Source organism: Heliangelus exortis, chromosome 25 (genome assembly GCF_036169615.1).
Source record: "Heliangelus exortis chromosome 25, bHelExo1.hap1, whole genome shotgun sequence".
NCBI lineage: Eukaryota > Metazoa > Chordata > Aves > Apodiformes > Trochilidae > Heliangelus > Heliangelus exortis.
The window spans coordinates 2,224,208-2,251,180 of record NC_092446.1 but is presented as its reverse complement, the minus strand read 5'-3'; the positions used below and the strand labels follow the sequence as shown (position 1 = coordinate 2,251,180).

General features: G+C 52.9%; 1 protein-coding gene across 4 annotated transcripts in view; it reads left to right on the top strand.

The window, feature by feature from the left end:
* Positions 1–23,563, top strand: part of CDK18 (cyclin dependent kinase 18) — a 193,794-nt gene extending 170,231 nt beyond the window's left edge. For 3 of the 4 annotated variants that reach the window (XM_071768312.1, XM_071768310.1, XM_071768309.1), the window contains 15 exons: positions 8,344–8,498; positions 13,407–13,552; positions 13,915–14,040; positions 14,915–14,971; positions 15,197–15,311; positions 15,477–15,571; positions 15,682–15,744; positions 16,111–16,234; positions 16,314–16,434; positions 16,709–16,806; positions 17,670–17,775; positions 17,990–18,032; positions 18,545–18,635; positions 18,938–19,015; positions 19,347–23,563. In XM_071768312.1, coding sequence (XP_071624413.1) covers positions 8,375–8,498; positions 13,407–13,552; positions 13,915–14,040; positions 14,915–14,971; positions 15,197–15,311; positions 15,477–15,571; positions 15,682–15,744; positions 16,111–16,234; positions 16,314–16,434; positions 16,709–16,806; positions 17,670–17,775; positions 17,990–18,032; positions 18,545–18,635; positions 18,938–19,015; positions 19,347–19,381 — 1,422 coding nt within the window. In that variant the 5' untranslated portion in view covers positions 8,344–8,374 and the 3' untranslated portion in view covers positions 19,382–23,563. Of the gene's footprint in view, positions 1–7,131; positions 7,281–8,343; positions 8,499–13,406; positions 13,553–13,914; positions 14,041–14,914; positions 14,972–15,196; positions 15,312–15,476; positions 15,572–15,681; positions 15,745–16,110; positions 16,235–16,313; positions 16,435–16,708; positions 16,807–17,669; positions 17,776–17,989; positions 18,033–18,544; positions 18,636–18,937; positions 19,016–19,346 lie in introns of those variants that run through there. The other variant, XM_071768313.1, reaches the window with a different exon arrangement.
* The last annotated feature ends 3,410 nt before the right edge of the window (positions 23,564–26,973 follow it).

Below are 26,973 nucleotides of genomic sequence, written 5' to 3'. Positions count from 1 at the left end.
CGTGCACATGGGATGCTTTGAGATTAAATCCCAGATGAATGTGATGCTTGGCAGGGAAGGAGACTCCCAGTGCCTTACCAACCCCTGGCCATTCCAGAGTTTTAAACAAAACAGATTTGAAACCCTGCTCCAAGGAGTTTTCTGTGCCTGATGCCCAGCAGTGGTACCCCTGCTGCAGAGCACAGTCCTGGGGAGGAATCCAGCCTGGAGTCGGTTCTAGAAACTCAGTGGGAGTGGGGAGCAGGTCAGGAACACCATTCCCTCTCATTCCTTCCTTTTCCTGGTGCTGCAGAAAGATCTGAGGGCAGTGGGGAGGTGGTTTATTCACAGGGTTGGCTCCAAGGGGTTGCTTGCTGGGGGAGGAAGGAGTTTTCATCCTGGATGAAGCTGTTTGTACAGTTTCTCCAGCTCCTCCTCCCATTACCAGGTATTTAGGGATTGTGGGGCATAACAGCCAGGGGTCTCAGCCCCTTTTGGAGTGGGGTTTATCAGGGCAGAGCAAGAGCAAGGAGTTCAACTCCTAGAAAATGCCTGGTGGAGAGCAGAGCTCTGATAGCTCTGGGTGCTTGTGCTGCTGCTTGTAAATGTTCTGCTGCTGTTTATATTAAATCCATTTTCTGTTGTTTTTTTTGTTTTTTTTTTCTGGGACATTAGGCCCTGTCAAGCATCTTCTGATACCAGAACCCCTCTGGAAAGACTTTTCAAGAGGATCAGGCTTTCATTTCTCCTCTTCACCTTCCCACTGTGCACTGATTGCTGTCCCCCTCCTTCCCTGTGTGCCAGAGGTGGCTGCATTTCACAAATTCCCTGTGCCTATCAGGTGTAGAGGATGTGATTTCTGTTCCTTTAAATATCCTCCCTAGGAATGCTTTTGGAAAGGGGAGCTGGGCAGCAGGATGTGTGATCCCTCTGCTCAGCTGTCCCTGGGGAGCTGGGGCAGCCTGATGCCCTCTGAGCTCTGCTCACACCCCAGGGCAAAGCTGATTTCTGTGGCTGCTTTCCACACTGCAGGTCTGAATCCCACCCCCCCAGTCCTCATTTTGCACTGATTCCTTCCTTCCAGCCTGGTTCTCACGTGCCAGAAAGAGAGGATTTATTGGGAAGGTGAAATAATGGGTGATGGGAGGAAAATTCCAGTGTTTGCTGCTGGAGACAGAGGGAGAGAGAACTTCTCCTGGCTCCTCCTGACTGCTGCAGGGAATGTGAATCCTGGCTTTCCACAAGCTCTTGTCTGCATGGCAATCACAGACAAGCTTGCAGCTCTGGGAGCTCTGCGTGGGCTTGGGAAAGAACGAAAGCTCTAATTAAAAAAAAAAAAAAAAAAAAAAAGGAAAGGGAGGAAAGAAAACAGCAATTAAGAAAAGGCTGCAGACTGGAGGTTCTCCGTGCTGGGTGAGTGTGGGGGTGACAGCACAGATCTTCAGATCTTCATCCAGTGGGATGGAGCTGGGGATGTCACTGGGGGAGAGGCTCAGGGGGACTTGGTCTCTTCTGTCCCAGGGCTCTTCTCCATAACGTGGATCCTCCTTCCCATCTAGCAATAAAGGGAAGGCAGGTGCTGACAGCCTCAGCCCCAGATTTAACACTCCTGGGAGAGAAAAGAAGAGGCTTTGTGTTACTGAGAATGAGTTTCTCTGGCAGCTGTAAGCTGGCACCCTCTTTGCTGTCTCTCCCAGCTGCCAGGCATGGGGATGACAAGGCTTGGTTTGTCTTCCTGGAGTGTGTTCCATTCAGCAGCATCCATGGACACTTCCTGGGTTGTGCCTGTGTATTCAGGAGCTCCTGACACTTCTGAGGTGTGACAGGACAGGGAATGGGGAGGTGATGCTGGGAGAGGACAGGGCAAGGAGGTCCCTGCAGTTTAGGAGGAAGATTCAGTCTGCCTTGGGTGCAGGTTGGATTGTGGTCGTTAATTGGCAGTCTATAATCAGTTGAGTGTCATAAAATGCAAGAACCAGGCTGGTTTCTGCTGGTTTTGTTCCTCTTCAGTAATTGTGTTGATAATGTGGTAGCTACTCATTGTGTTAGGAGTGTGGTAGCCACACAGTGTGATGCTTCTTGTGAAGGAGGTGCCCATGGTGTAGTAAAAGGATGGAAAGGAGAAAGTGAGTCACAGAAAAGGGTAGAGAATGGGTAAATATCATGCAGCCCATCAGCAGCACCTCCAGGAGCATTCCTGAGCTCTAAAGAGCTGCTGCCCTGGCAAGCTCAGCACAGCTCTTGGCTCCCAGACATCATTTTACAGCCCAGGTCTCCTGGGTTGGGGTCATCACTGCCATGGGGTGCAGTCCCTGAACTCCCCAGGGACTGAAAATGAAGTCTCAATATCTCAGAGAGCTGCCCCAGCAAAATGAGGGGCAAAGGGAGCTTCTGTCTCTGAGCCAAACTCAGCTGTGTTGGGCTCCAGGAGGAAAAGTCCTGGAATTCTGCTGAGCCTCATTCCCCACTGCTGGGGGGAGCTGCCTGACCACCTGCTGCAGCAGTGATGGATGGGCTGGGATCTGCTGATCTACAGAGCCTCATCCAGGCCCAGACTGCTCATCCCTTCAAACCCAGGGATGTACCAGAGCAGCACGGGCACAACCACCTCCACACAGCTCCTGGACAATGTCAGCACTGAGCTCCCACCTGTGACTGGGATTTCTGGGGACAAACTGCCTGTCAGCAGCCTATTGTTGACCCAGGCAAACACTGGACATTTCTCAGGTTAGCATCTGCTGAGGAATAAGTGCCCAGTGTTTGGAGGCTGCTGGAATAATGACCAGCATTTTCCTGCCTTCCTCAGAGCTGCCCTGATCTCACCAAGAGCTGGGAAGGGAAGAGCCAAGTGGGAACTGCTGACTGCACCAGCACACAGGGCTCTGGACACAGAGAAAGGCAAAATACACAAAGGCAGAACAAATCTCCTTTGTGTTGCTCTTGGTACTGGGCTCATTGTCAGGACTGGGACAAATGCAGCAAAGCTCCTTTGCTTCCCACTCTCACCCGTGCATCCAGTACAGGTTATCAGTCTCCAAAGGCCAGGTTTGCAGGAAGCTTTCAGTAGGATTCATCCTTCCCAAGTTCTCTCTGTGTCTGTTTGAGTCCCAGGGATCTCTCTGTGTTCCAGCTGGCTTGTGATCTCCCCACCTCGTTGTCTTTTACCAACTTACCAAGGAATAAATCAGGGCTCAAAACCCTGTGGTGCCCCAAAAGCTGCTTCTGCAAGGGGCTGACAAGCAAGGAGCACACAAACAAACTGGGAAGGAGGAAGGATGTGTTGTTGTTGTTCTTGATTTATAGCTGGGGAAACCGAGGCATGCCTCGAGGGTCAAGAGCCAGAGTGCAAAGCCAGCCTCACACATTTGCTACAGGATCATTTTTCTTCCCAGGCCTCCTCTGGACTGAAGGGAGGGCAGAGATCTCCAGGCTGCTGTAATCACATTCCTAGTGCACTGCATTTGGTGTAAACATGGAAGCCAGTAGTACAGGAGAAAAAAAAAAATTGCACCACGAGGATGGACTGAGTCCCTGGAGACCCAAAGTTCCCTTTTCAGTCACTGCCCTGGGATGATGGTTTTGCTGTTTGCTAGGAGGCTCCTGGAGATTAATAGGAATTGATTGCACTCCCATCCCTGCAGGACCTTGACCTCCTGGCAGGAGTTTTACTCCCTGTGTAGGAGGGAAATGTCAGACCCCTGAACAGCAGCTCTGAGCAGCAGGAGGCAAATGGGGAGGGAGGGAGGAGAGGTGGCCTTGCTCTCTCCCCTCATCCCTCCCTTTTTGGAGAAATTGCTGCAAACCCCTCTGCCTGCTGGGCTCACCAGAGGGTGAGCAGGATGTAGCCCTGGCCCTGCTGGTCCTTTCTGTAGCTCAGAGCATCCTCTGCCCAACTGAGCTGATCCACCCGGGCACTTGGACTCTGCAGCATCTGTCGTGTGAAGGGAGTTGTTACCCCAGGGAGGATTTCATGCCAACAGCTGAGCAGCTGGGGAGGCACTCATTTGGTGGTCAGAGGCTGAAATCCTTCCCTGCCCCTCCAATCTTGTCCTGGCAGGATTCTCAGCTGCTGCAAAAAATCCACACCAGGGTTGGTATATGTGAGAGCCATCCCCAGCATGCAGTCATTTCCCTTCTGAGACCCCAGAACAGCCCCAAATCTCCCCCTGACACCCTCTGCACTTCCCTAGCACCCAGCTCTGGCCCTGCCAGGGAGCAGGGGAGGAATTTGGGTTGTGCTGAGCTCCTGTTTGCACAGGAATGTGAATGTGGGCCACGGAGGAGCTGAAACCTCTCCCATCACTGCGCAGCGATCTTGGCAGCTCAGACAACTTTTCCCTGCCCCTCCTCTGCTCTGGAGCTTGGGAGGGAGCACATCAGCTGCCCAAAACAAAGAGCTGTGCTGCTGGATGGTGGAGAGGGCTGCTTGGCACATGGGCTGCACTGCTGGTGAGATTTGGTGGGTCTGACTTTGGTCTCAGTGCCTTGGGATGCGAGGAGGGGCAGGGATGCAACTGGTGCCTCCATCTGGAGCTGGCTTTGCTCTGTCCCCACAGGCAGGGCTGCATGGGAGCTGTGTTTGCAGAGCAAATAAAGCTCTGGGAGCAGAATTCAGCAGTTCTCTGGTGCTTGCAGGACTAAGGCAATGCTACCTAATGCCTAGAAGCATGAGCTGTAGGTGCTGAATAGGCCTGTTCTTTTTTTTCTTGTAAACACAACTTCTAATCTCTCTGGGGATAAAAAGAGGGGGAAAAAAATCATACAATTTCCTCCGTCCTTTCAGCTGGGAACTGGGGGTAGGAGTCTTCAAAATGGTGAGGAAAAAATGAAGCCACTTATTAGTGAAAAGCAATAAAAAACTTCTGAACCTCTCAGTACACTGATGGAGAAAGGGGAGGGTTTCATACAGTGCTGGTGGTTTGTCTGTGCCTGGAATATCTGTCTCTTGAGTTCTGGAGCAGGTTTTGCTGAAAAAATGGGAGAGAGGTTCATGTGGATGGTCACAAGCAGTGCCTATGGGAACAGCTGAAAAATAGTGAGTGCTGGTGTTGCTGGTGTTGCTGGTGCAGAGAACACAGCTTTGAATTCAGTGTTTAAAGACTCGTTCAAGACTGCTCTTGCTCATGTGATGAGCTTTCCTGACAGGATTCAGCTTTGGGTTCTTTGAAGTCTTTTAGCCAAGTATTTACTATCTGCCTATATTACAGTAAATGCAGATCATTCCCACTGCTGGCTTTAATCCCTGTTCCTTGGCCAAATTCCAAGCTGTGTGATTTCAGTTTTGCTTGCTGATTGCCTAAATTCCTCCTTGCTGTTTCAGGCTGCTTCTTCCCTTCGTGTCCTACCATGCAACATCATGTTCCTGCATGTTGTTCATCAGCTGGCTCCTTCCACCCCAGAGGTGACTGCAGTTCAGGGGTTGCTGTAATTCCCTTTGAGGTCCTCCAGGCAATAAACCAAGTGATGTCATTGCTTTGCTTAGCAAGTGTCACCTTCCCTCAGAAAGTCAATAAATGCCTCCACTTCCTTTAGTACACTCCTGTGAAATGTGATGGAAAACAAGAGGCTGGCACTAGCAATGCTTCCTTTTGAGATCCAGGCTGGGGGAGAGGGCTGGGCTGCTCCTTTTAACTTTTAAAGGGGATGATGCCTTCTCTCAGAAAAAATGCAGCCAGAGAGAGGAGAAAACCCCTGACACCCCAGGGTGTTGCCCTGGGAGAGCTGTGTCTGCTGGGGACCCTGCACCACCCTCCCCATGGGATGCTGCAGCCTCCTGGCATGCAGGGTCTGGGATGGGATGGGATGGAATGGGATGGGATGGGATGCCCCAGCTTTGGGGCACCTGGGTCCCAGTGGCCACTTGGAGCAGGATAAATCCTTCTCTGGGAGCAGTGGAAGGCTGAGAACAAGAACAGTCCCATAAATTCCAGTGACCAACCCTTTAATGTCAATTCCATCAGCAGATGCCGAGTAGGTCCGGGTCTAACTGGAAAAAAACAGCCAGAGTTGCACAGAACCATAAAGATAATGAGTAGAGGGCAGGCTTGGGCATGGCAGGAGACACAGCTCGTTCTGCTGGTGCTATTTTTACCCCCACCTCACTTCCTCTACAAGAAAATTTATATTTAGCAGCCTGGAGCTGCTGGCATTCCAGAAGGGGGAAAAGGGGAGAAGGATTTGGGCTGCAATTTGTGGAGCACAGATTTTTGTAGGTGTGAAGCTGTTTGCCTTCTAAATTATTTGTGGTGTTTTGAGAGGACAGGGGGGAGGTGGAGAGACCCCTTCCCCTCATCCTCTTCCTTCACCTGGAGATGGAATGGTTTTTACTTTTCTGGTCTGTATGGGACTTTTCTGGTTCTGGAGTCGGGGGATGCAGATCCCTCCCCCTCTGTTAGTGGTGAACATCAGCAGTGCCTGGGTTAAAACTTGGTTAGTTTGCAAGCTAGGGAGCCAGGTCAGAGCCATGAGCTGGGAAAATGATCCCCAAAGTGTCAAGCTTTGCCTTTCCTTCGGGAAGAGCAGCATGGAGACTTGATCCTTGGCTGGGAGGAGAGCACCAGCATGAGGGCTTTGTTACTGCAGCAAAAACCTTGGTGTCTGGAGCCTGAAGTGGAGGTGTGGAGCATCCCCCTGCCTCACTTTGCACCTCAGAGCAGGCTCCAGCCTCCTTTCCCACCCCCAGCCCCGATTCCAGGCATTGCTGGGAGCCTCCAGCTTTAGGGGTTTTGGAGCATTAAAGGTGGGAGATGAGCGGGGATGGGTGAGAAGCTGAGCTGCCAGGATTCAGGTGAATCCCAGGGATTTTTCAGGGGATTGCTCCCCCAGCGGGGTGCTTTGCCTCCCAGCAGAGCATGGCAGACAGGCAACCAGTGTGTATATTGCTGAGGAATAATCTTTTAAGCTTTCAGATGCAGGCATGTCAACCCAAGTGTTCCGGTTGCCTTGGCAACGCGATGCATTAGCTCCCGGATGCGGTGTCTGATCCCATCAGTCTGGAATGTGATCACCGTTTGTTTGTGCCGGCTTGGGGGGGGCTGGGAACGGGGTTGGGGGGGAAACGGGGAAGGGGGCCGCTTGCTGGCTGCAGGGGGGACACCCGGGAGAAGGAAAACTGACCCGCTCCGGGACAGGAGCCATCTGGGACATGGGGGTCTGGAAGAACCCCCCCTCCGTGTAGATTTCCCCACCTGTATGTTACCAAGGGATGGTTGTCCCCTGAAGCCCCCACCCCTGGGGGGCAGTGGGTGAGAGTATCATTAAAGCAGCTCGGTGCTGTTCCTGGAAAATCCCTCAGGAGAGAGGTCAGAGGGTTGGGATGCTGAAGGCTGGTGGGGGAGCAGCCCTGCACTCATCGGGCTGGGAAGGGGAGAGGAAGAGACCCAAACCTCTTGGGGCTGGAAAAGGCAGATGTGGGTGGTTGGGGGTGATGTCTGCAGGTCTGGGGAGTGTTGGCTGTTTGCTAGGTCTGTGGAATAACACCTGAGTGCAACAGAGCTGGGGCTAAAGCCCCAAACCCTGTCCAGGCAGCTCTTGCACCCAGGCAGCTCTTGCACCCTGGTCCTGTCTGCACTGCTGAGCTGCACAGAGGCCTGGGAAAAGTCAAAGGAGGAGAAAAGCAAAGCAGCATCAGGCTCCAAGACACCCTCAGCCTGCTCGTGGGGCTTCCCAGACCCAGCACACTTTGCCATGTGCCCCTGGAGGGTTTTCTTCCTTTAAGGGTTTTACTGCTTTAATCAGATCCCTGACTAAGGAGATTCTGATGCTCCTACAGGATGAGGCACTCAGGAGCTTGTGAGCTCCAGGCATCTCCCCTTGCCATGGCTCTTGAGAACCCCCCCTGCTCAGTCCTGGCTCCACTCAGCATTTTGCTGCTGGCTCAGGACATCTTTTACTTGCAAGGGCAAAGGAGAGAGCAAGCAGCAGGGAGAGGAGCCTCCTGGTACAGGGAGGAGTGTGGCATTGGATCTTTTCTGCCACTCTCTACTCTTTATTTCCCTTCTATTTCTACCCTGCTTTTCCCTGTTCCAGGCATTCCTGGGGTTTCTGAGGATGCTGAAAGGCCCATCCTGTGGCAGTACTCAGGATTCTGTGGGCACAGCTCTGCCCTGGGCACACCTCTGATAAAAAATAGCTGAGAAAAAAAAAATCCCCTGCCCCTCTTGAGCTCTTAAATTCAGGAGGAACCTGACTCCCCTGCTGACCACGTGGCTCCTTTTTTACTCTGACACAGCAGCAGTGCCTGGGAGAGGAGGATGTCCCAGATCCCCATCCTTTGGGGCTGCCAGCCCCCCAAGAGCAGGAGCTGTGGGGCTGGGGGCTGTCCCCTACATCACCTCTCAGTCTGTTCTCTCCCTTTCCCCACAGGGCTTGGCCATCCCTCCCCCTGCAAGGTACAATGAACAAGATGAAAAACTTCAAGAGGAGGTTTTCACTCTCAGTTCCACGGACAGAGACCATCGAGGAGTCACTGACAGAGTTCACAGAGCAGTTCAACCAGCTCAACAACAGGAGGAATGAAGGTAAGGAACCCCTGAGCCCTTGGGAGCATCTGGGGGCAGTGCTGCCAGCAAGCATCTCCACCCCCAAACCCCCCCCCAGCCTTTTCTGACCTGTGGAAAGTTACTGCTCCTTTGTCTGGGTTGCTTTGCCCATCTACCCAGCAGGATTAATGCAACCTCATCATAAAATCTGAACTGAAGAGAGATTTGTGCTTGCATAAGGAAAGCCTGGCAGGGGGGAAAGGTATTTGCACAAAAACAGGGAGGAATGACACTTTGTGGTTAAGGGAGAGAGAGTGGGAAAACGTGGGAGACAGAGTGAGAATCCCCTCCTGCCTGCCCAAGAGTGACAGTGATGTTTGGGCCCTTCCCAGAACTTTCCTTTGCTCCTGGACCCAGAGCTTTCTTCCTCCTGAGGTGCAGTTCTCCAGGTCCCAGGGAGGTGTAGGGTTAACATCTCCTGAGCAGGGCACATCCCTTCTGCAAACAGCAGCCTGCAGGCTGGGGCAGGCTCTGCTGGCTCTGGCCAGGGGAGAGGCAAAAATGCTCCAGGCACTCATGGGGAGCAGATTGTGCCAAGGTGGCCGTGCATGGACAAGCAGACAGAGCTGCTGAGAGGCAGGGGGGTTGGAATCCAGATAAAGCTGGACTTGATTCATCCAGGGGTAAATCCACAGCTGCAGGTGCCAGGCTGCTGGCCATCACCTCTCAGGTTTGCTGCTCCATCCTCCCCAAGCAGCTCACTCTGCCCCAGGCCAGCCCCTGCCCTTTTTTTTTTTTTTTTTTTTTTCCCCCAGCTCCTTTTCCCCTCACCCTGTAGTCACAATTGTTTGAAACCTTTGCTGCAAGCAGGGGCTGAGCCCATGATGTAATTGCCTGGCACTTGTATCTGCCCCAGCAGGGAAGGATCAGCTCTCTGCCAGCTCACCTGCTTGAAAGGAGAGATGCACTAACCTAATTTAGAGCTTCTGCAGCTCCTGACACTCTTCTTCATCCCTCCAGACACCCAGACTACCCTGAACAGCATCACTTCAGGGCCTTCTTCCCCTGCTCCCCCCAGCACACACCTCCCCTCACACCCTAGCAAGCAACAAAGGCTATAATTAGACTTGAGCCCTTAATTAGCTGTGGGGATAAAGTGGTGCAAGGCTAAGAAAGTCGTGGGCACTGACACTGCTGCTGCTGTTTTCTTCCTTGGGGGGGGGGACACACACCTCTGCTCTGGGGTGGCTGAGCCTGGGCTCCTTCTCTCTGCCCTGCAAACCCAGGCTTTGTCAGAGAGGTGATTTCCCTGAGCTTCTGCTTAAATGAAGCTCCTGTCCTGGTTCTTCCTTTGCCCTTGGGTGGCAAACCAGTGCATGCAGCAGCTGCCCATCCCTTCCTCTGGATTTTGCTCCTCCTTCTGGAGTAGCCAGGAAAGAGCAAAATCAGAGCAGACTGAGCCTGTGGATTGTCCTGACCCAGTGGGTAGGGGCTGGAGCAGAATTCCATGAGGAGATCCTCCTGGCAGATCCTAGGAATGCCTTAGGGGCTGCCAGCACCACCCATGGAGCTCAGCTCCTCCCCACCATCCCTCCCACCCTGAGCCTCCTGCCCAGGAGCTCCTGATTTAGCTTCCATTGAGGGCTGGAAACACCACCTAGAAGTCACCTCCAGGATGTCCTTAATCTCCAGCTCCTGCAGGCTGCAGCTGTTGTTTATGAGGAGCCCTGACAGCCACATTTGTCTGAGGCATCTCCTCAGCTGTTTAATAACCCCCTCCTGGCTGGGGGATGCTGGAGGCACCAGTGCCAGGGTCCAGAGCTGAGGGGGGACACAAACCCCAGCACTCTGGGGTGAGGAGACACTCAGGCAGGGTGTGGGAATGTGATGCTCCAGATGTGGAGCAGGAGGGGTTATTTTAGGGGTGCTGGAGGGACGAGAAGGGGGGTTGTGGATGAGTGGCTCTTTTGAAGGGTTTGGTGGTGAGGTTTGGACCTTGTGGGTCCAAAGAGCCATGGCACTCACTCTCCTTCTGTGTCTCTTCCCCATGGAAAGCTTTGCTTCAGGGTTTACCTTCCTTGCTCAGGATCTCTGAACATGCCCCAGGCTGTCTCTGCCTGTTGGGATCTTCCCCTCCATGGGAGCAGATGATCCATGAGAGTTCAGGCACTGTGCTCACTCATTCCAGAAGGGAGTGCTAATCACAGCAGAGATCAGCACATCATTTGCTCTTTCATCACCTCACAAAGCTCCTCAGGGAATTGCTTGCAGTTTTTATTTTCCCTGGAGCATCAGAAATCACAGATTATCAGCAGTCACAGGCCAGGGCAGCCTGCAAATCCTTTGGTGACTTTGGTGCCTCTGCCTGTCCGTGGGGAGAAGGCCAGAAGAACTTCTTGCAAGATACTCCGAGAGCATCTCCAGAGCTGCTCTGACCCCAGCACTGGGACAAGGCAAAGCCTTCTCATGGTAGGAACCTGCCTTGTCTGGGGGAAAATCCCCAGTCCTGCCCTCTCCATCCTGTCATTCCCATGACCTCATTACAGAGGCTGAATAAATGAGGCTGGAGAGAAGCATGACTGGCACAGGGAAAAGCAAACAGCTTTCCAGCTGGACATATCCTGTCCTGGGCAATGTCACCTTGGTGCAACATCTGATGTCCTTAACCAAGTCCAGCACCATCTCCACATCCTTGGAGAAGGGGAACCTTCTCCATTGCTGTTCCAGCCTCATGGGAAAGGGCTCATTCCTTTCTTCCAGGACTCTCCCAACCACACATTCCCTTCCAGATCCTCAGAAGCCTTGGTGGCTCCTGGTTTGCTCTCCTAGGAGCTGCTGGCACCCAGCAGTAGCTCCTGTCCCTGCCAAGGCTCTGTCCCTAAGCATCTCCTGCCTGGTTTGGCCTCTGAGGTCTCAGTGTTCAGGCTGCAAAGGCTGCTTAACCCTCAGTTTGCAGTTTCATAAATCAAACCTGGCCTTTGGAGTGCAAGGCCACAAAGAAGTGATGATGAGGGGGGGAGGAAGGAGGATGAATAATCCAAGATCTGAGTGCAGCCTTGCCTCCCCAGTGCAACAGAGCTTTGAGAGGAGAGTTCACACTTAGCAAAGTAATTAAAAGTTGTAAGTCAGGCAAGCAGTGAAGGGTTCTGGCCCCTTTCCTTGAGAGATCAAAGCTCTCTTTGGCAGAGACAGCGTTTAAATATATTTATAAAAAAAGGCAGGAGGCTCCTCAAAGCAGCCGCCGTGTCTGCGGTCTCACTTTCATTTGCTTTGATATCCCATGCAGCCTCATTATTTGCAGAGTGTCAGGGCTCACCAGAATCCACATGAAATGCTGAGCAGAACCAAACAGGTCCTCACGTTTGCACGCCCACATCTCCTCCTGCAAGTTCCTCCAAGCCTCGAGGGCAGCTTCAGCTCTGGGTATCCCCGGGTGCTGATGCAGGATGGTCAGGGCTGACACATCCTCCCTGCCTTCTCTGGCCCCAGGGCAGCCAAAACACCATTCCTCTTCTTTCTGGGAGTCTTTGGGGTATTTTTTCCATGCTTTTCTCACCACTGGCTTTTGCCTGTCCCATTCCTCTCTCATGCATCAGGATGCCCAGGCTGGCACCTTAACTTTGGCTTCACATCTGGTGATTTTGTAGGTGAGAGACTGACACTGAGCTGCCTGGTTCAGAGAGACATTGCTGCTGTTTGCAGCTTTCAGGGAGAGGCTGAATCTTGTACCAAGACTTTGGGCTTATTCACCTATGGGAAGTAGCACAGATTCACCCAAACTATCATTTAAAGTGGATTAGTTGAACACCATGCAGTCAGATTGTAAATGGCTTCTGTTTTGATTTTGGGTTTTTTTTTTTTTTCGGATAATTTGCTTAGGAAGTGTGAAAGTCAAAAAGATTTGATTCAGTTTCACTGAGCTGTGTTACTTTTATACCTGTGGTTAATTCAGGGTAAGTTTCCTGCCTGTTCCTGCACAGACAGATGGCCAGAAAGAGACAGGGCCCAGAGTCCCGTGGTGGTCCCAGGAGAAGGAGTGACAGTGCCTCATTCTTGCCAGTCCACCCAAAACCTCCTGGCACTGTTTCAGGTGCTCCTGAGCCCAGGGACATGGACTGAACCCATCCCTTAGGTGCAGGCTGTCAGCTGAGGACCCCCTGCACCCCTTCCCATGCAGGTCCCCTGCTCCCCCAGTGCCCATGGCACAAATCCACATCTTTTTGCAGGTCACTCGCCTGCCACCTCTCATCCATCAGATGAGCAAAGTGCAGCCAGGTCCCACCCCTTGAAAGCCAGCCCTGCCCCTCCAGCCTTCAGCAATGAGCTCATTGCTGGCTGCCTGAGCACAATGGGATCTGTGGATCTGCATTATGAGATGCAAAATCCCCAAGCCAGATTTCAGCTCAGGAAAAGAGCTTGGCAAAGGGCAGGACTTGGTGGCTCAGCCTGGGACGTTGCAGGTCCTCCCTGGGGAGTTTCCCTACAGCAGAGTTTCCTCCTTACTCTGGGGACATCACCACAAGGTGCTGCTTGGGACTTTGTGCCTGGCAAAGTGGAGCAGATCAGGGCAGGAAAGCCTGGAGTGTTTTATTTTGCAATAAGTGACTCTGCAGCCTCTAACCCCAAACACTTTCATCTGAGACATGGCATTTCCTGGGAGGAAAGTACACCCAAGTTTTGGTGGTTCCTGAAGCAGATGAGGTAGGTGTGCTTGTGGCAGGGCACTGAGCAGAGCTGTGTGGGTGGTGATGCACTGGGACTCTGGAGCAAAAAGCAGTTTATTCCTTCTCCCTCCTGGCTGTGGAGAGGGAAGAAAATTTTGCCAGGGGCTCGGAGCACCCCTGGACCTCCCTCCCCTGCTCTCTCTTTTCACCTAAGCAAATGCTTTGCTCCTTGGCACATCTGCTGCCACTCCAGCATCTCATTCTCCTTTCTCTTTGTCCTCAGACCTGGCTCAAGGGCACCTGCAGCTGGGACAGCTGGGCAGGGACTTCCAAGCAGACAGCAGCCCCATCTCCCCCTCGGAGGTGGGAGCTCAGTCCCCCATGGCCGTGCGCTACCGCAGCAACACCCAGCGCCGCTTCTCCATGGAGGCAAGTACTGCTGCAGGCTGGAGAGGGACAGGGCAGGGCCTGATTGTCACCTGCCTGCTGGCCCAAAGAGCTGCTCTTCAATGCATTAGGACCTGGCAATACTAGGCACGAGCCCTGGTGTCCTCTTGGGTGCATTCAGCATTACCCGTGGTACCTGAGATCCTTGTGCGTGTGTGCTCGTGCACATCCCTGTGTGTGCGTCTTCCTGCACACCTCTCTGCCTTTCATTTAGGGTCCCACAGGTGCTGCCCCCACTGCTCCACCATTAATCCCAGCTCTGCTTAAAGAGCAGTTCCCCTAGAACCTCTCTGGGCAGTCCTTTCATCAGATGCAGCCATCACCTGCTCTTGCCCTCCCTGCAGGATGTCAGCAAACGCCTCTCCCTGCCCATGGACATCCGTCTGCCCCCCGAGTTCTTGCAGAAGCTGCAGATGGAGAGCCCAGAGTTCCCCAAGCACCTCAGCAGGATGTCCCGACGGGCTTCCCTCGTAAGTCTCACCTTGCAGAGCCAACAGTGCCCACAGCAACTCACTTCATGTGTCCTGGTCCCAGCCAGCAGATGCTTGAGCTGCTGCCCACCCACCCACCCACCCACCCGTGCAGTCGTGCCCTGCTCTGCAAGCTCCCATGTGCCCCCCGTGTATCACAGACATCCCTGCCCATGCAAATCCCTTCCTGCACACCCCCTGCAGCACACAACCCCCCCCCATGCACACCTGCACCTCTCCCCCCCCCCATCACTCCTACACACCCCATCTGCATGCTGCCTTGCAAACCCCCAGGCCTGCACATCCCTCCAGCTCACCTCTGCACATACTTGACTTTCCTCTCAGCCTGACTCCTTCCAGACTGGAGGAGGTGGAAAGCCTCCAGCGATTTAGCAAGTGCTGGAGCCTCTGCTAGTTGAAATGCAAATGCCAATAAATAATGAATTAGCCTTTGCATTAGCCTTGGCATTTCAGTTTCTTTGCTGCAGAGCATCAGCATAGGTGGGAGCAGAAACCTGGGAGCAGAAACCTGCTGCTCTGTTTACAAACCTGCAAGCCTGTGTCCTGCTGCCCAGGAGTGCTCAGTGCTCCATGGATGCAATATATATGTATCTATGCATATACAATGTATGTATATATGTGTGTGTATATATATATATGTATATTACCTATACAGGGTGAGAGAAGAGGGAAGGAGAGCTTGCATTTACCTGCCTGTTCTGGCTAATCAATAGAAGAGACACAGCCAGAGGAATGTGCTGTTAATGCTCATAATCCCTGCCATGAATAAGGCTGCTGCAAAACTTGCTGTAAGGCTCTGGGGATGGAGCAGCTGGAGCAGCCACCTCCATGTCTTTTCCTTTCTCTCTTACAGTCAGATATTGGGTTCGGGAAGCTGGAAACTTATGTTAAACTGGATAAACTGGGAGAGGTGAGTAGGCCATCAAACCCCTGTCAGGATTTAAATTAAGTTTGAAGGGCAGCTTGAGGTGCAAAGGGCAAATTTCCTCAATGTCAAGCAATTTCTAGACTGAACTGGACTCCCTGCTTAGCCCTCCAGCTTCAACCAACCATTCCTGCACATGTTTTGTCCACATCAGTGCTGTGCCACCCTGAGAAGTGGTCTGCATGGCTTCTATTTTCTCTCTCCCCCCAGGGCACTTATGCCACTGTCTTCAAGGGGCGCAGCAAGCTGACTGAGAACCTGGTTGCCCTGAAGGAAATCCGCCTGGAGCACGAGGAAGGGGCTCCTTGCACAGCCATACGGGAAGGTGAGGGCACGAGGGGCACGAGGGGCTTTTCCCCATCACAGACGAGTCACAGGATCTGGGATGGGTGGTGCAGCTGGACACTTTATACCCCCCACATCCCATCCCTGTGGTGCCCAAGTCCTGCTGCCCCAACCTGCTCTCTCCTCTCCTCTCCTCTCCTTGCAGTGTCCCTGCTGAAGAACCTGAAACACGCCAACATTGTCACCCTGCACGACATCATCCACACAGAGCGCTCCCTCACCCTCGTCTTCGAGTACCTGGTGGGTTTTTGGGGGGTTTTTCTACAGGGGCAGAGGGGGTGGGTGACTTCCTGCAGGTGGGTGATGGGGCCAGAGGGAAGGACAAGGCTGATGGGTGTTTTCCCTTGCAGGACAATGACCTCAAGCAGTACCTGGAAAACTGTGGGAACCTGATGAGTGTGCACAACGTCAAGGTAGGGCTGGGCTGCCTGGGACCCCCCCAGCCCTGCCTCTCCCCACCCCTGGAGAGTTCCCCTTGAGGGTGATCCAGGGTTTTGCAGGGCTGAAATAACCTGGGTACCTGTTCTTTCTTCAGTTCAGCCTTTATCCTCTTCTTTTACCTTTTTCCACCTGCTGTTGTGGTCCATTCCAGTCAGTGCCCCATGCACGGTGACTTTGTTCAGCCCTTTTTGGATGGCTGAACATCTGCAGTGCCTCTCACCCCAGGCCAGCTTCAAGGGGTCTTTCCTAGCCATGATTTTGAGAGCTGTTGGGCCAGGACTGACCTCTGTTGGGCCTGTGACTCCATGGTAAGTGCCAACCCCTTCTCTTCCCCCCAGATCTTCATGTTCCAGCTGCTGCGTGGTCTGGCTTACTGTCATGGGAGGAAGATCCTACACCGAGACCTCAAACCCCAGAACCTGCTCATCAATGAGAGAGGAGAGCTCAAGCTGGCTGACTTTGGTAGGTGGATCTCTCTGGGGAAGGATGCAGCATTGCAAGGAGGTGCAGCCCCTTGATGCTCATCCCTCTTTGTCCCCAGGACTAGCCAGAGCCAAGTCAGTCCCTACAAAAACTTATTCCAACGAGGTGGTCACGCTGTGGTACCGGCCCCCTGATGTCCTGCTGGGATCTACTGAGTACTCCACACCCATTGACATGTGGTGAGCCCTGGCTCCAAAATGGGATCCCAAGAGGGTGGTTTGGGCTTTTCCATCCCTCTGCCAGAGCAGCACCATGTCCCCACAACACTGGTTACACCAGAGGGTGCTGGGTTCTCCCCAAGGCCACTCTATTTCCCGTGTCCCCTGGGATTCAGGGGTCTTCAGAGCAAATTGTCCCCATCAGAGGTGAAACCTGTGGCAGAGAAGGGCCACAGCTCCTGGAGACCATTTCCCTCAGTCCTGGGAATCCTTCCTCACCCAGCTGCTGTTTTAGGGGCGTTGGGTGCATCCACTACGAGATGGTCACGGGCCGGCCCATGTTCCCGGGCTCCACGGTGAAGGAAGAGCTGCATTTGATCTTCAGGCTGCTGGGTGAGTTTTCAGTCCTCCTTCCCTCCCTCCTTCCCTCCTCTGCTGTCTCCCCGATCCCCACGCGAGGGCACTGCGTGACCGCAGCAGCGATGCCGAAGCTCCGGGAGGGAGCTCGGTGGGGAAGCCCCGGGCAGAGCCCGCCCGGAGCCCACACCCGGTGCAGAGCCAGGAGGGGCTCCCGGGGGGATGCAGGGTGGGTCCCATCCTGCTGGGAAGGAAATCCATGCCCTCTCCTCTCTGGGCAGGAGGATGGCACTCGGCTGTTCCCTCTGCACCAATGAGTGTGACAATCATAGAGTCAGAGAATGGTTTGGGCTGGAAGGGACCTTAAAGATCAGCAGGATCCAACCCCCTGCATGGGCAGGGACCTCTCCCACTAGATCAGGTGTCACAAAGCCTCATCCAACCTGGCCTTGAACACTTCCCAGGAAGGGCATCAACAACTTCTCTAGGCAACCTATTCCAGTATCCTGCCACCCTCATGATGAAGAATGTTTTCCTAATATCTAACCTAAATCTCCCCCCTTTCAGTTTAAAACCATTACCCCTTGTCCTGTCACTCCTCTCTCTGGTGAAAAGCCCCTCCCCAGCTTTTTTGTAGCCCCTTCATGGACTGGAAGGTTCTCCAAGGCCCCCCCAGAGCCTTGGGGGGACAGCCCCAACCCTCTCAGCCCATCTTTGTAGCAGAGATGCTCCAGCCCCTTGGTCATCTGCTTCTCCCTTGTGGACGTGCAAAGCAGTCACCTGGAAAACAAACACCTAATGCTCCTTTGGAAGCTTTTTGTAGTCCCTCCATTCCTGACCACACCTGTCTGTAAACTCATCCAGTGTGTCCCCCCCATCCTCCCTCTCTCCTTTCCCAGGAACCCCGACAGAAGACACCTGGCCTGGAATAACATCCAATGCAGAGCTCAAGGCTTACAATTTCATGCAGTACCGAGCCCAGCCCTTAATAAATCACGCCCCAAGGTGAGCAGGGACACGTGAGGCATGGTGGGTTCCAGCTGGTTGTGTGGAAATGGGAGCCTGGGGAGGCCACTTTCATTTCCTCCTGGTGCTGGCAGCTTCTGGATGCAGCTGTGCACTGCAGGGCCCAGCTGGCACTTGGCCCTTGCATTGGTGATTGCAAAATCTCCTGGGTGCAATAATGCTCTGGGGTTTGTTTATTTCTTCCTTCTCTCAGGCTGGACTCAGAAGGCATCGACTTGCTGATGAACCTCCTCCTGGTGAGTGATAGAGCAGTGCAGGTGGATGGCAGGAGGAATTTGCTGAGGGGAAGGTACTCTGCCTGCCCTCACACTAATTTGGGAGCCAGGCAGGAGAGGAGCTGTGACTTCAGAATTAATCATGGCCTGGCAGCTCCGGCCTTGTAGATGCTGCCCCAAACCACCTCCCATGAAGGATGGTGAACAAATCTTTACCCTCTGTCCTCTCCTTTGTGTGAGGGGACCCAAACCTGATGATCCATGAGGTACGACACAGCCAGTGCACTCCTGTGCTCACACAGTGTGTGCTGTCCCTCGTGACCATGCAGGTGGCCCTGGTGATTCCTTGCACACCCCCACGGTGTGCACAGTGTTTGCTCACAGTATCAATCACAAAATATAAGAAATTGCTTGGGCACTGACACTCGTGTAGGTGCAGAGATTCGCACACAGCCTGTTGGGGGCCTCTGTGCCCTCTCACACGTGCAGATATTATTTTTTTTTTAATTGCTTTTCTCTTGGGCTTTGGGCAGTACGAAGCCAAAGCCCGGATCTCAGCAGAGGCAGCCCTGCGGCACCCTTACTTCAAGAGCCTGGGAGAGAGAGTGCATCTCCTGCCTGACAGTAAGTGCACTCTCTCCTCTTGCCTGGGGGATGTGAGAGCTTCTCTGCAGCCCAAGGGCTGGGGTTTGCAAGCCAGGGCTCTCCAGATGCCTCTTTTCTTGGTGCTCCTGCAGCAGAGTGGGGTGGGAGCTGCGTGGCTGCAAGAGCAAGCAGCAGTTTTAGGACAGCAGAGAGCAGGAGGGCAAGAGAAAAGCTCTGAGGAGGTGCAGTGCTGCTCGTGGGCACTGATGCCCTCCTGCTTTGGGGTTGCTGCCAGCTCAGCCAGCTGGACTGACCCCTCTCCCTCTGCCCTCTCTGCCCAGCTGCCTCCATCTTCTCCCTGAAGGAGATCCAGCTTCAAAAGGACCCTGGCTACCGAGGCTCAGTCTTTCAGCAGTCAGGTAGGACTGGGGAAAACCAGGGTGACCTCTCCCAGATGGTGCCACAGACCCTGTGCTGGCACTGGGGTTGCTCCCAGTGGGTCCCACATAAGAAAAAGCCAAACCCACTCCCTGCTCCCTGCTTTGGCCCACAAGTTTTTCCCTGGGCCATCCTTGCTCGTCACCTTCCATGGTACCAAAGTCCCATCTCAGTGCCCTGGGGCACATCTCCTTCCTCTGTGCACCCCACAGCTTGTAATCTCCTAACCCAGGGCACCGCAGGGCTCAGCTCCTCTGCAAAGTGCCACTCTCTGTCTGACCTCCCTGACCCATCTCTTTCTCTTTTCGTCAGCCCGAGGGAAGAACAGGAGGCAGAGTATATTTTAAACCTGGATCTCGTGTTCCTCTTGTCACCATGGAGATCAAAGTGCTGAGAAAGGAGACAGCAACCTGCTCCCACCTGACCCTCCACGGAATCACTGACTCCAGCAGGATGATGCTGAAGCACCCTTGGCCACAGGCTCCCCCCTGCCCATCCCCATCCCCACAGCCCCTGGCAGCTGCTATTGATGGACTCGTGGCCTTTTTTCCCCTCTTGTTTTCATGTTGCCCCCATCAGATGTGAGATGCCACCCTCTGTGCAGGTGTTGGAGTGAGGAGCTGTGCTGGGCATTGCCCGGGGCACAGGACTGGGGAGCTGCTCCCTGCCCTCAGGGAAGGAGCCTGGCACAGGGAGGTTTTGTGAGCAGAGGGGGGGATCTCCAAAGCTGGGCTGGAGATTGTAGCATTTGGCCCAGGCAGGCACTTCTGAAAAGGAACCTTTGCTTTTGGGGGGACACTTTGCAGCCATGTTACAAATTGGGGACATGTCCCAGCCTGGCACTGGAGAGACTGCACCCAAAGCACAAAGCCCTGGGCAGCCCTCCCTTGCCTCTGCCTCCATAACTCTTTTTTTTTTCTCTCCCCATCTCCCTGCATTCTGACAAGCTTGGAGCAGCTGGGAGGAAGGGGCTTCCCACTGCTTTTCCCAGCTGCTCCTCCTTCTTGCCACCTTTGGGTTCCCAAATTCACTCACCTGGCTGCTCCCTGGGGTTGTGCTGACCCCAGGGCTGGCTTAGCCCACCCAGGGGACAGGTACCTGCTGGTAGGGCTGTGCAGAAGAGGGGCCAGGTGAACTTTGGCAGCATCCTGGCATCTCAGCCCTCTCTGCCCTCATCACATGGGGCAGGACACTGTTCCCAGCTGGCATCTCAGGAGCACATTTCCCCCCCACATCCCCCTGCAGATCCCCATGCAGCATGGCAGAGCCCGAGCTGTGCAGTCTCTCTGTACCAAAGTGTTGCACACACCCACTCAGTGCATTTCTACCCAGAGGAAGGGGGAGAGGTGCCAAACCTCCCACAGCTCAGCTGTGAGGACCAAAAATAGACCCGGAGAGAAGAAAATCATCCCTCAAACCTCTTTGCCTGGCCTCTACGTTTGCTGCCAACGCCAGATCCTGCCAGCCCTGGTTCAAATCAGTGCCCTGGGACTGAGGTGCATGCTTAGCTCTGAGTCTGCTTTGCTGGCCAAAGACTGCTCCTGGTGAGCTTTTCCCTCTGGACACTTCAGGAACGTGCCAAATCCATCCTGAGTGTGAAGAGGCCCTGCAGCACCTCTCCTCTACAGCCTGCAAACAGCCTGAAATGTCTTCAAATGTGTGAGCACTGCAAGAAGTCTCTCTACTGTAGAATATTCCCATCCTTTTCTTGGCTCTCTCAGATGATGAATCCTGTTGCCCACTGGTCCTCCAGCAGACTCTGGACTGTCACCTGGCACTGGGATAGCCAGGACATGCTGATGGCTTCACCCACCATGCCCCCAGCCTGGGAGGCACTGCCTGGGGGACAGTGACCCCGTGCTGCTGTTCCCCCATCCAGCAGGGATCCAGGGCTCTGAGATCTGCTCTGCCCTGCTCCATCTCTGTGATCCTTGGGAGATTCAAGGCATCAGGATAAACGTGGAGACCCCACAGGTCCCCAAAGCTTCTGGGAGGGGGGACTCCTCCCCGTGTCAGTGTTTGAGTTGATGGGATGCACCCTCTGAGCATCCCCTGTCAGAGCAAAGCTCTTCCTCTGGGTTTGTCCCACATCCAGACGTCTGCATTGTTTGAGGTTTGCCCATCCCTGCTCTGTTCCCCTCTCAGCACATCCAGCACCCAGCAGGCTGAACACTTCATTAATTGTTTCCACTGGATAGGGACGAGTGGGAAAAGCCACGAGTGACGCATTTCACCCCGGTGTCAGGGGGAATGTTCTGCCTGGTTTCCTGCACCCAGCTCCTGCTGCCAGGGGCTTTTCAGCAGGGAGGTTTCAGAGGGAGGTGTTGGCTGAATAAGTCTGAGCTCTCACCCTCTCGTGTTTCCTTCCACAAAGGCATTTTGGGGAGGAATTTCCTTGGCATGGCAGGAGTTCTGGTGCAGACTTGCAGCTCCCATCAGGATTTGGGAGCTCAGCAGGCAGCACCAGCCCAGCATCTCCGTGGCCCCCTGGCAGCACCTTCAGGTAAAAGGGTTGAAAAGTGATGGGGATGGGGGTCAGAGCCCCCCGGGACCCCTTGGGCACAGATTGGAGTTGGGGGAGCAGGAACCCCCCCTCCAGCAGCTCTTGGGAAGCCCGTTCAGGACATGGTTGATTTTATTTTTTTGTGCAGTTTTCTTGCTTGGAATCCCCACCCCCATGCACTGAGCCATCCCTTCCCCACCAGGAGGATGGAGACAGCATCAGATCCAGTGTGGTCTCAGCTCCCCCTCCCCAGGACAAGGATTCCTGGTGAAGGACAAGGGCACCTACAGCAGCCTCTGGGTGAAGGGCAGAGGGAAAGCCCTTGCAGTGACCACGTAGACAGAACCCAGGATCAGACAGCAGAGACAAAGGGGCTGTGAGCTGCTGTTTATTCTTTTGTAGCCTTTGCTTTTCCTCCTACAAATCCCCCCTAAAGGAGCCACGATTATTTATTAGCTGTGTGCACTACTACCAGTAGTTAGTACTGGAGATAACCCTTTTGTTCCACTGCATTAGTGGATATTTGACTCCCATTCAGGGGGGTGATAATGGGAGTAAATATTTGGTGCCCTTCTGAGCAAAATTTGATTTACAAGCTCCCATTGCTGCTGCCCTTGCAGGTGTCCTGGGCTGGCACAGCCTGAGCCTGCTTGGTCTTCCCAGGGGTGCAGGAAAGGAGCTGCAGGTTGGCAGGAATTGGAGCCCAGAGCCCAAATCCCCCTTCTCCATCTCCTGGGGAGAGTTCTGGATCTTGGGGTCTCCCGAGTTGGATTTTTTTAAAGTAGTGCTAATGAAAATGCTGGGAATGTCTGTGGCTCTCCAGCATTTTTGTCATTTTGTGGGTTCTCCCTCCCATCCCCTGCTTTGTGGAGTCGCTGGCGCTCTGCACACGGGGGGAGTTTTGACAAAAGGAAAATTGTTGCTTTGTCTTCCAGACATTTTTCTGGCCTTTTTTTTTTTTTTTTTTTTTTTTTTTTTACCAGTTCTGGTGGAAAAGGGAGTTTTGGCTGTGCCCTCAGGAAAGGCTGTTTTCTTCCATCTCCCCAGCTGATAGCTTGTTAAAGAAATGTAAGTAAATAATGTGTCAAGCAAGGTCTGTTACAAGGCAGCAATAAAACTTCCAGGCAGAGCAATTTAATTTAAAACCCTCTCCATCCACACATGCACACGCCTTTTCCTGCCCCAGCCCATTCCAGGTCAGTGTTAAGATTTTAAATAACAAAACTCCATTGTATCTTGGAGACTAACGAGACAATAAGTGGATTTGTTTCTCTCCCTTAGACATGATGACAAAAAAAAAAAAAAAAAAAATTAAAAAAAAAAAATAGAAGGCCGTTTTCCCAAGGTTCTCAACTGTTTTATTTTTTTCCCATGACGTATCTCCAGTCAGAAATGAGGTGAGCATGAAATGGGAGCTCCCAGGAGCAGGCAGGTGGGGGAATTAAAAAGAGTCCTGGGGCTGAGGAATGGGAAAATTTGGGGTATGTGTCCCAGGATGGGGGGAGAGGGACAGGAGCTGGGGGTGGGAGCCTGGCTGGCCCTCCATGGCCAAACCCAAGGCAAACCAAGGCCAGGTTTGCTCAGGGGATGGAGCCAGGGATGTCTGAGCAGGTCCCATGAAATCCCTCAGCTTCTGACCCTGAAATAGCTGAGAAGTGACCCCAAGGTGTGGCTCTGGTTGTTCCAGCTCTGCCACCCTCCTGTGGGTCTTGTCTGAAATGGGTTTCAGACACTTTCTGTCTTTTTCATTCCCTTCTTTCATCCTCAGCATCAGGCTTGTCCCCCAGCAGGAAAAATAGAGCCAGGCAGCCAGGATAGAGATACTGTGAATGTTCTCTGGTGTGATTCGTTTGCAGGATACCAATAATATATTTACCTAGTGTTGTACAAACGAAAGATGAGTTTTAAAAGAGATTATTTTAAAGATTTGTTCCAAAAGAAGCAATGATTTTTTTATAGAAAGTTTTTTCTGGAATAAATGGAAAGGTAAAAGAAAAAATAATAAAGGATTGTATCCATCTATCAACCTCGTGTCTGTTTTCTAAGAATATATTACCAATTTTTGTATTTCAGATGTGACATGGACTATTTTGTGGATGTGCTCATCTTATTGCTAAGGCTTATATTACAGCTGTATTGTGACCTCTCCAAAGCCAAGACTGGACAATAAACTTTACTGAATACAGGCTAGTTTTTTTGTACAGGATCTAATTCTTCTCTTTTTTTCTTTTTTGGTAGGAGAAGGATCCACTTTGGGGGTTGAATTTCAGCTAGGTAGGACCTGATGTCCTTTGGCAGACTCCTGAGGGGTGAGTTGCTCCATGCTGGGTGTTCAGGGGGTCTCACACTGCCCTGTCCCTTCCCACAGAGCCATTCCCAACCTCCAGGACACATTTATTTCCCACTCCTTGCTGGCAGGGTGGTTTTTCAGCTGAGTGGAATAAACTCCCAGACACAGAGACAAAAGGAGTTTCCCACTCGAGATCTCAGAAACTGGTGAGCAAGAGGAAAATGGTTTTGTGGTCCCTTATGGGGCTCCTAAGGCCCTAAACAAATATTGCCATAAGGCTATGGGGCAGATAAAGCACAGAAATTACAGGGTTACAAAGCAGCTGAAGGGCAGAGCTGGGGAAGGGACAGTGCTGTTTCCTCTGGGATCAGAGCTATTCAGCACAACAATCCACTTAAATATTCCTGGGCTCTGGCCCATCAGTGCTGGAGGGAAGCTACAGCCAGCCTGGGGACTTGGGATGAGCCAGGGATGGGGTAGGAGGGGATCTGTGGGATCTCTGGGGCCAGACCAGTGGGGTGAGATGGTTTGGGGAAGAAGGGGGAGATGGTTCAGGGAAGGGGCTGATAGTTCAGGGAAGGGAGAGATGGTTTTGGGAATGGGGAGATGGTTTAGGGAAGGGGGAGATGGCTCAGGGAAGGGGCTGATGGTTTAGGGAAGGGGCTGATGGTTTTGGGAAGGGGGAGATGGTTCAGAGAAGGGAGAGATGGTTTTGGGAATGGGGAGATGGTTTAGGGAAGGGGGAGATGGTTTAGGGAAGGGGCAGATGGTTCAGGGAAGGTCAATGCTCTTCCCCCACACCCTGGGCTGCACCTCCAGCCAGCACCCATCCTGCCTGAGTCAGACTCAGGCCCTGGGCAGGTCCCCAGTAACAACCTGTTTGCCAAACCAGTTCCTCCATCTCATTCCTCCACTCTCGTGGTGGTGGCAGCAGCTGCTGGCATTGGGTCCAGGGGAATGTCACCAAGCACATGTGACATTCCCAGCCCACATCCTCTGCCCATCCTCTCAACTGGCCTCTGGATGTTGCCAGATGCCAAAATTGCCATAACTTCCCCTTTCCACCCCCTCAGGGGGGGTTCTCCTGTCTCCAGAGGATGCTCAGGCCAAGTCACCCATTGCTCCTCGGGTCTTTCTGTGTCTTCAAGGCAGGGATGGGACCTGCTGTCCTCAACACAATTATTTGGGTGTCATTCAGCTACAGGTGTAACTCAGGAGGCTCAGCCTGGTCCTTTAACTCCAGCCCAGCCTCCCCTGCCTCACTTTTAGTGAAGTTAAGAGAAAGCACATTGAGTCCAGGTAAATCAGGGTGGGGGATGTGAATTATTTCAGTTGGATGGAGCAAAGTGTAGGGGAGTTCTTCTGCTTTTTTAGACCAAGTGTTACAGGATCTGTAGTAACTGGGCCAAGATCTCAGGCTTAGTGTTTGACCCAGAAGTGGAGCCAAGTTTTCCAAACCACACAAATTGACCCCACAATACATCAGGTGGACACCTCTCTGTGTCCTGCCCTTCCAGCTCATTCAAACTGGGTTGGAATGCAGCCTAGAACAGTCCATATGGAAAGTTTGCCCTGTGCTATAGGGAGCATCAGGTCTTTTCTCAGTAAAGTTCAATGATTCAGGGTGGTTATTTTCTTGTCTGGTCAAGCTTGCTTGGAGATGGGGTTTTGGGGCTGAGTTACAGCTGGGAAAAGGCATCAGTGCTCCCAGTTTCAGCCCAGCACACTGGCACACGTGGGTGCTGGGATAACATCTTGGAGTTTATGAGTTTTGTCAGCCCAGATTTGCCCTTTGTGGTCTTTTGGCAAAAGTGGGACTGAGGGAAATTTCCCAGCAGCATCTTACCTTTCAAAACCCCAATTACTGGAATCTCATGTCCCACCTCTGTTGAGGCTGGGCCAAGAAAAGTGATGCCAGCACCAGCAGAGCAAATCTTGAACAAAATGTGGCTTCTGTGCTGAAGCTCTACAGAGCAGTCTTTGCAAAGCAGGACCTGTCATGGTAAAGAAATAATTGCCCCAGTGGCTGAAAAGATTAACTGATGTAATGTTAAAAAAACAAAACGTGCTGTCCCAGGAACATGCAAGGGCAGGGGAAGCAAAAGGAAGGTGTTTCTCAAGCCCTTGCAGGGTTTTTTTGAGCACACACTGAGTGAGGCTGCTCTCTGTAACTCTGCTCTTCCTTCATTCATGATTTCACTTTGCAGCTTGCAGCAAGCAGGGAAATGTGGGTGTTTGATTCACTGCAAGTACAACACTGCTTTCAGTTTGGAAAACAGCCTAAAGTGCCTCTTGGTGAAGCTAATTCTGGTGCTGCACATCCCCACAGTCCTGGGGCTTGCATTTTTATGGGCTGCCTCTGAGGATCTGGGTTCCAGCATGTGGAGCCAGAAGGGATCTTCGTGTTCTTATGCTGAGTAACCCACCTACACTTCATTGCTTATTTGCAAGCAAATCAGGCATGGTTTGTGTTATCCCTGCTGAAATGGCCTGATCCTCCTGGATGCAAGGGGAGGGGACATTTAGGCCACGATGATGCTGCTGGGGTGGGGGTTGTGCTGCTGTTTGGAACCCCTGGTGCCTGGATGCTGCCTTTTCACCTGGGAGGGGATGCAGTGAACTTGTGAGGATGAGAAAAGCATTGCTCAGCCATTTTATAGCTGGTGAAATCAGGGCCAAGGGAGCTGATGGAAGCCAGGAGGGGAGTGCAGGTCTCCTGGCTTCCTGTCCTGTAAAGGGAGAAATCAAATCAACCATGTGGGCCAGAGGAACCACAGATAAAGTCCTATCAGCCCTTCTGGGTCATGGCAGCCAAGTGCAGGGGAGATAAAGATCTGCTGTTTCATCAAGTAATTCCAGCTCCATGCACAAGATGCATGGACAAAGCAGGGCAGGAGATTACATTCCCAGCAGTGTTGATGGAAAGGCCTTTTCTGTCACAACCCTTCCTCCCCAGTGCTGTTTTGTCCCCCCATATGATGGGAAAAGAGAAGCTGAGGTGGTCTGCAGTGTCATGGCCTCTCAAAAACCAGTTCTTGCCTGGCCAGGAGAGCCTGAGGCTGTGGCTCCCAAGTCTGTGCTCAGCCTCCCCCTCTTCCCCATCCTGCCATCCAGGCTCTTAAGGAAGATGGTTTATCATGTAATGA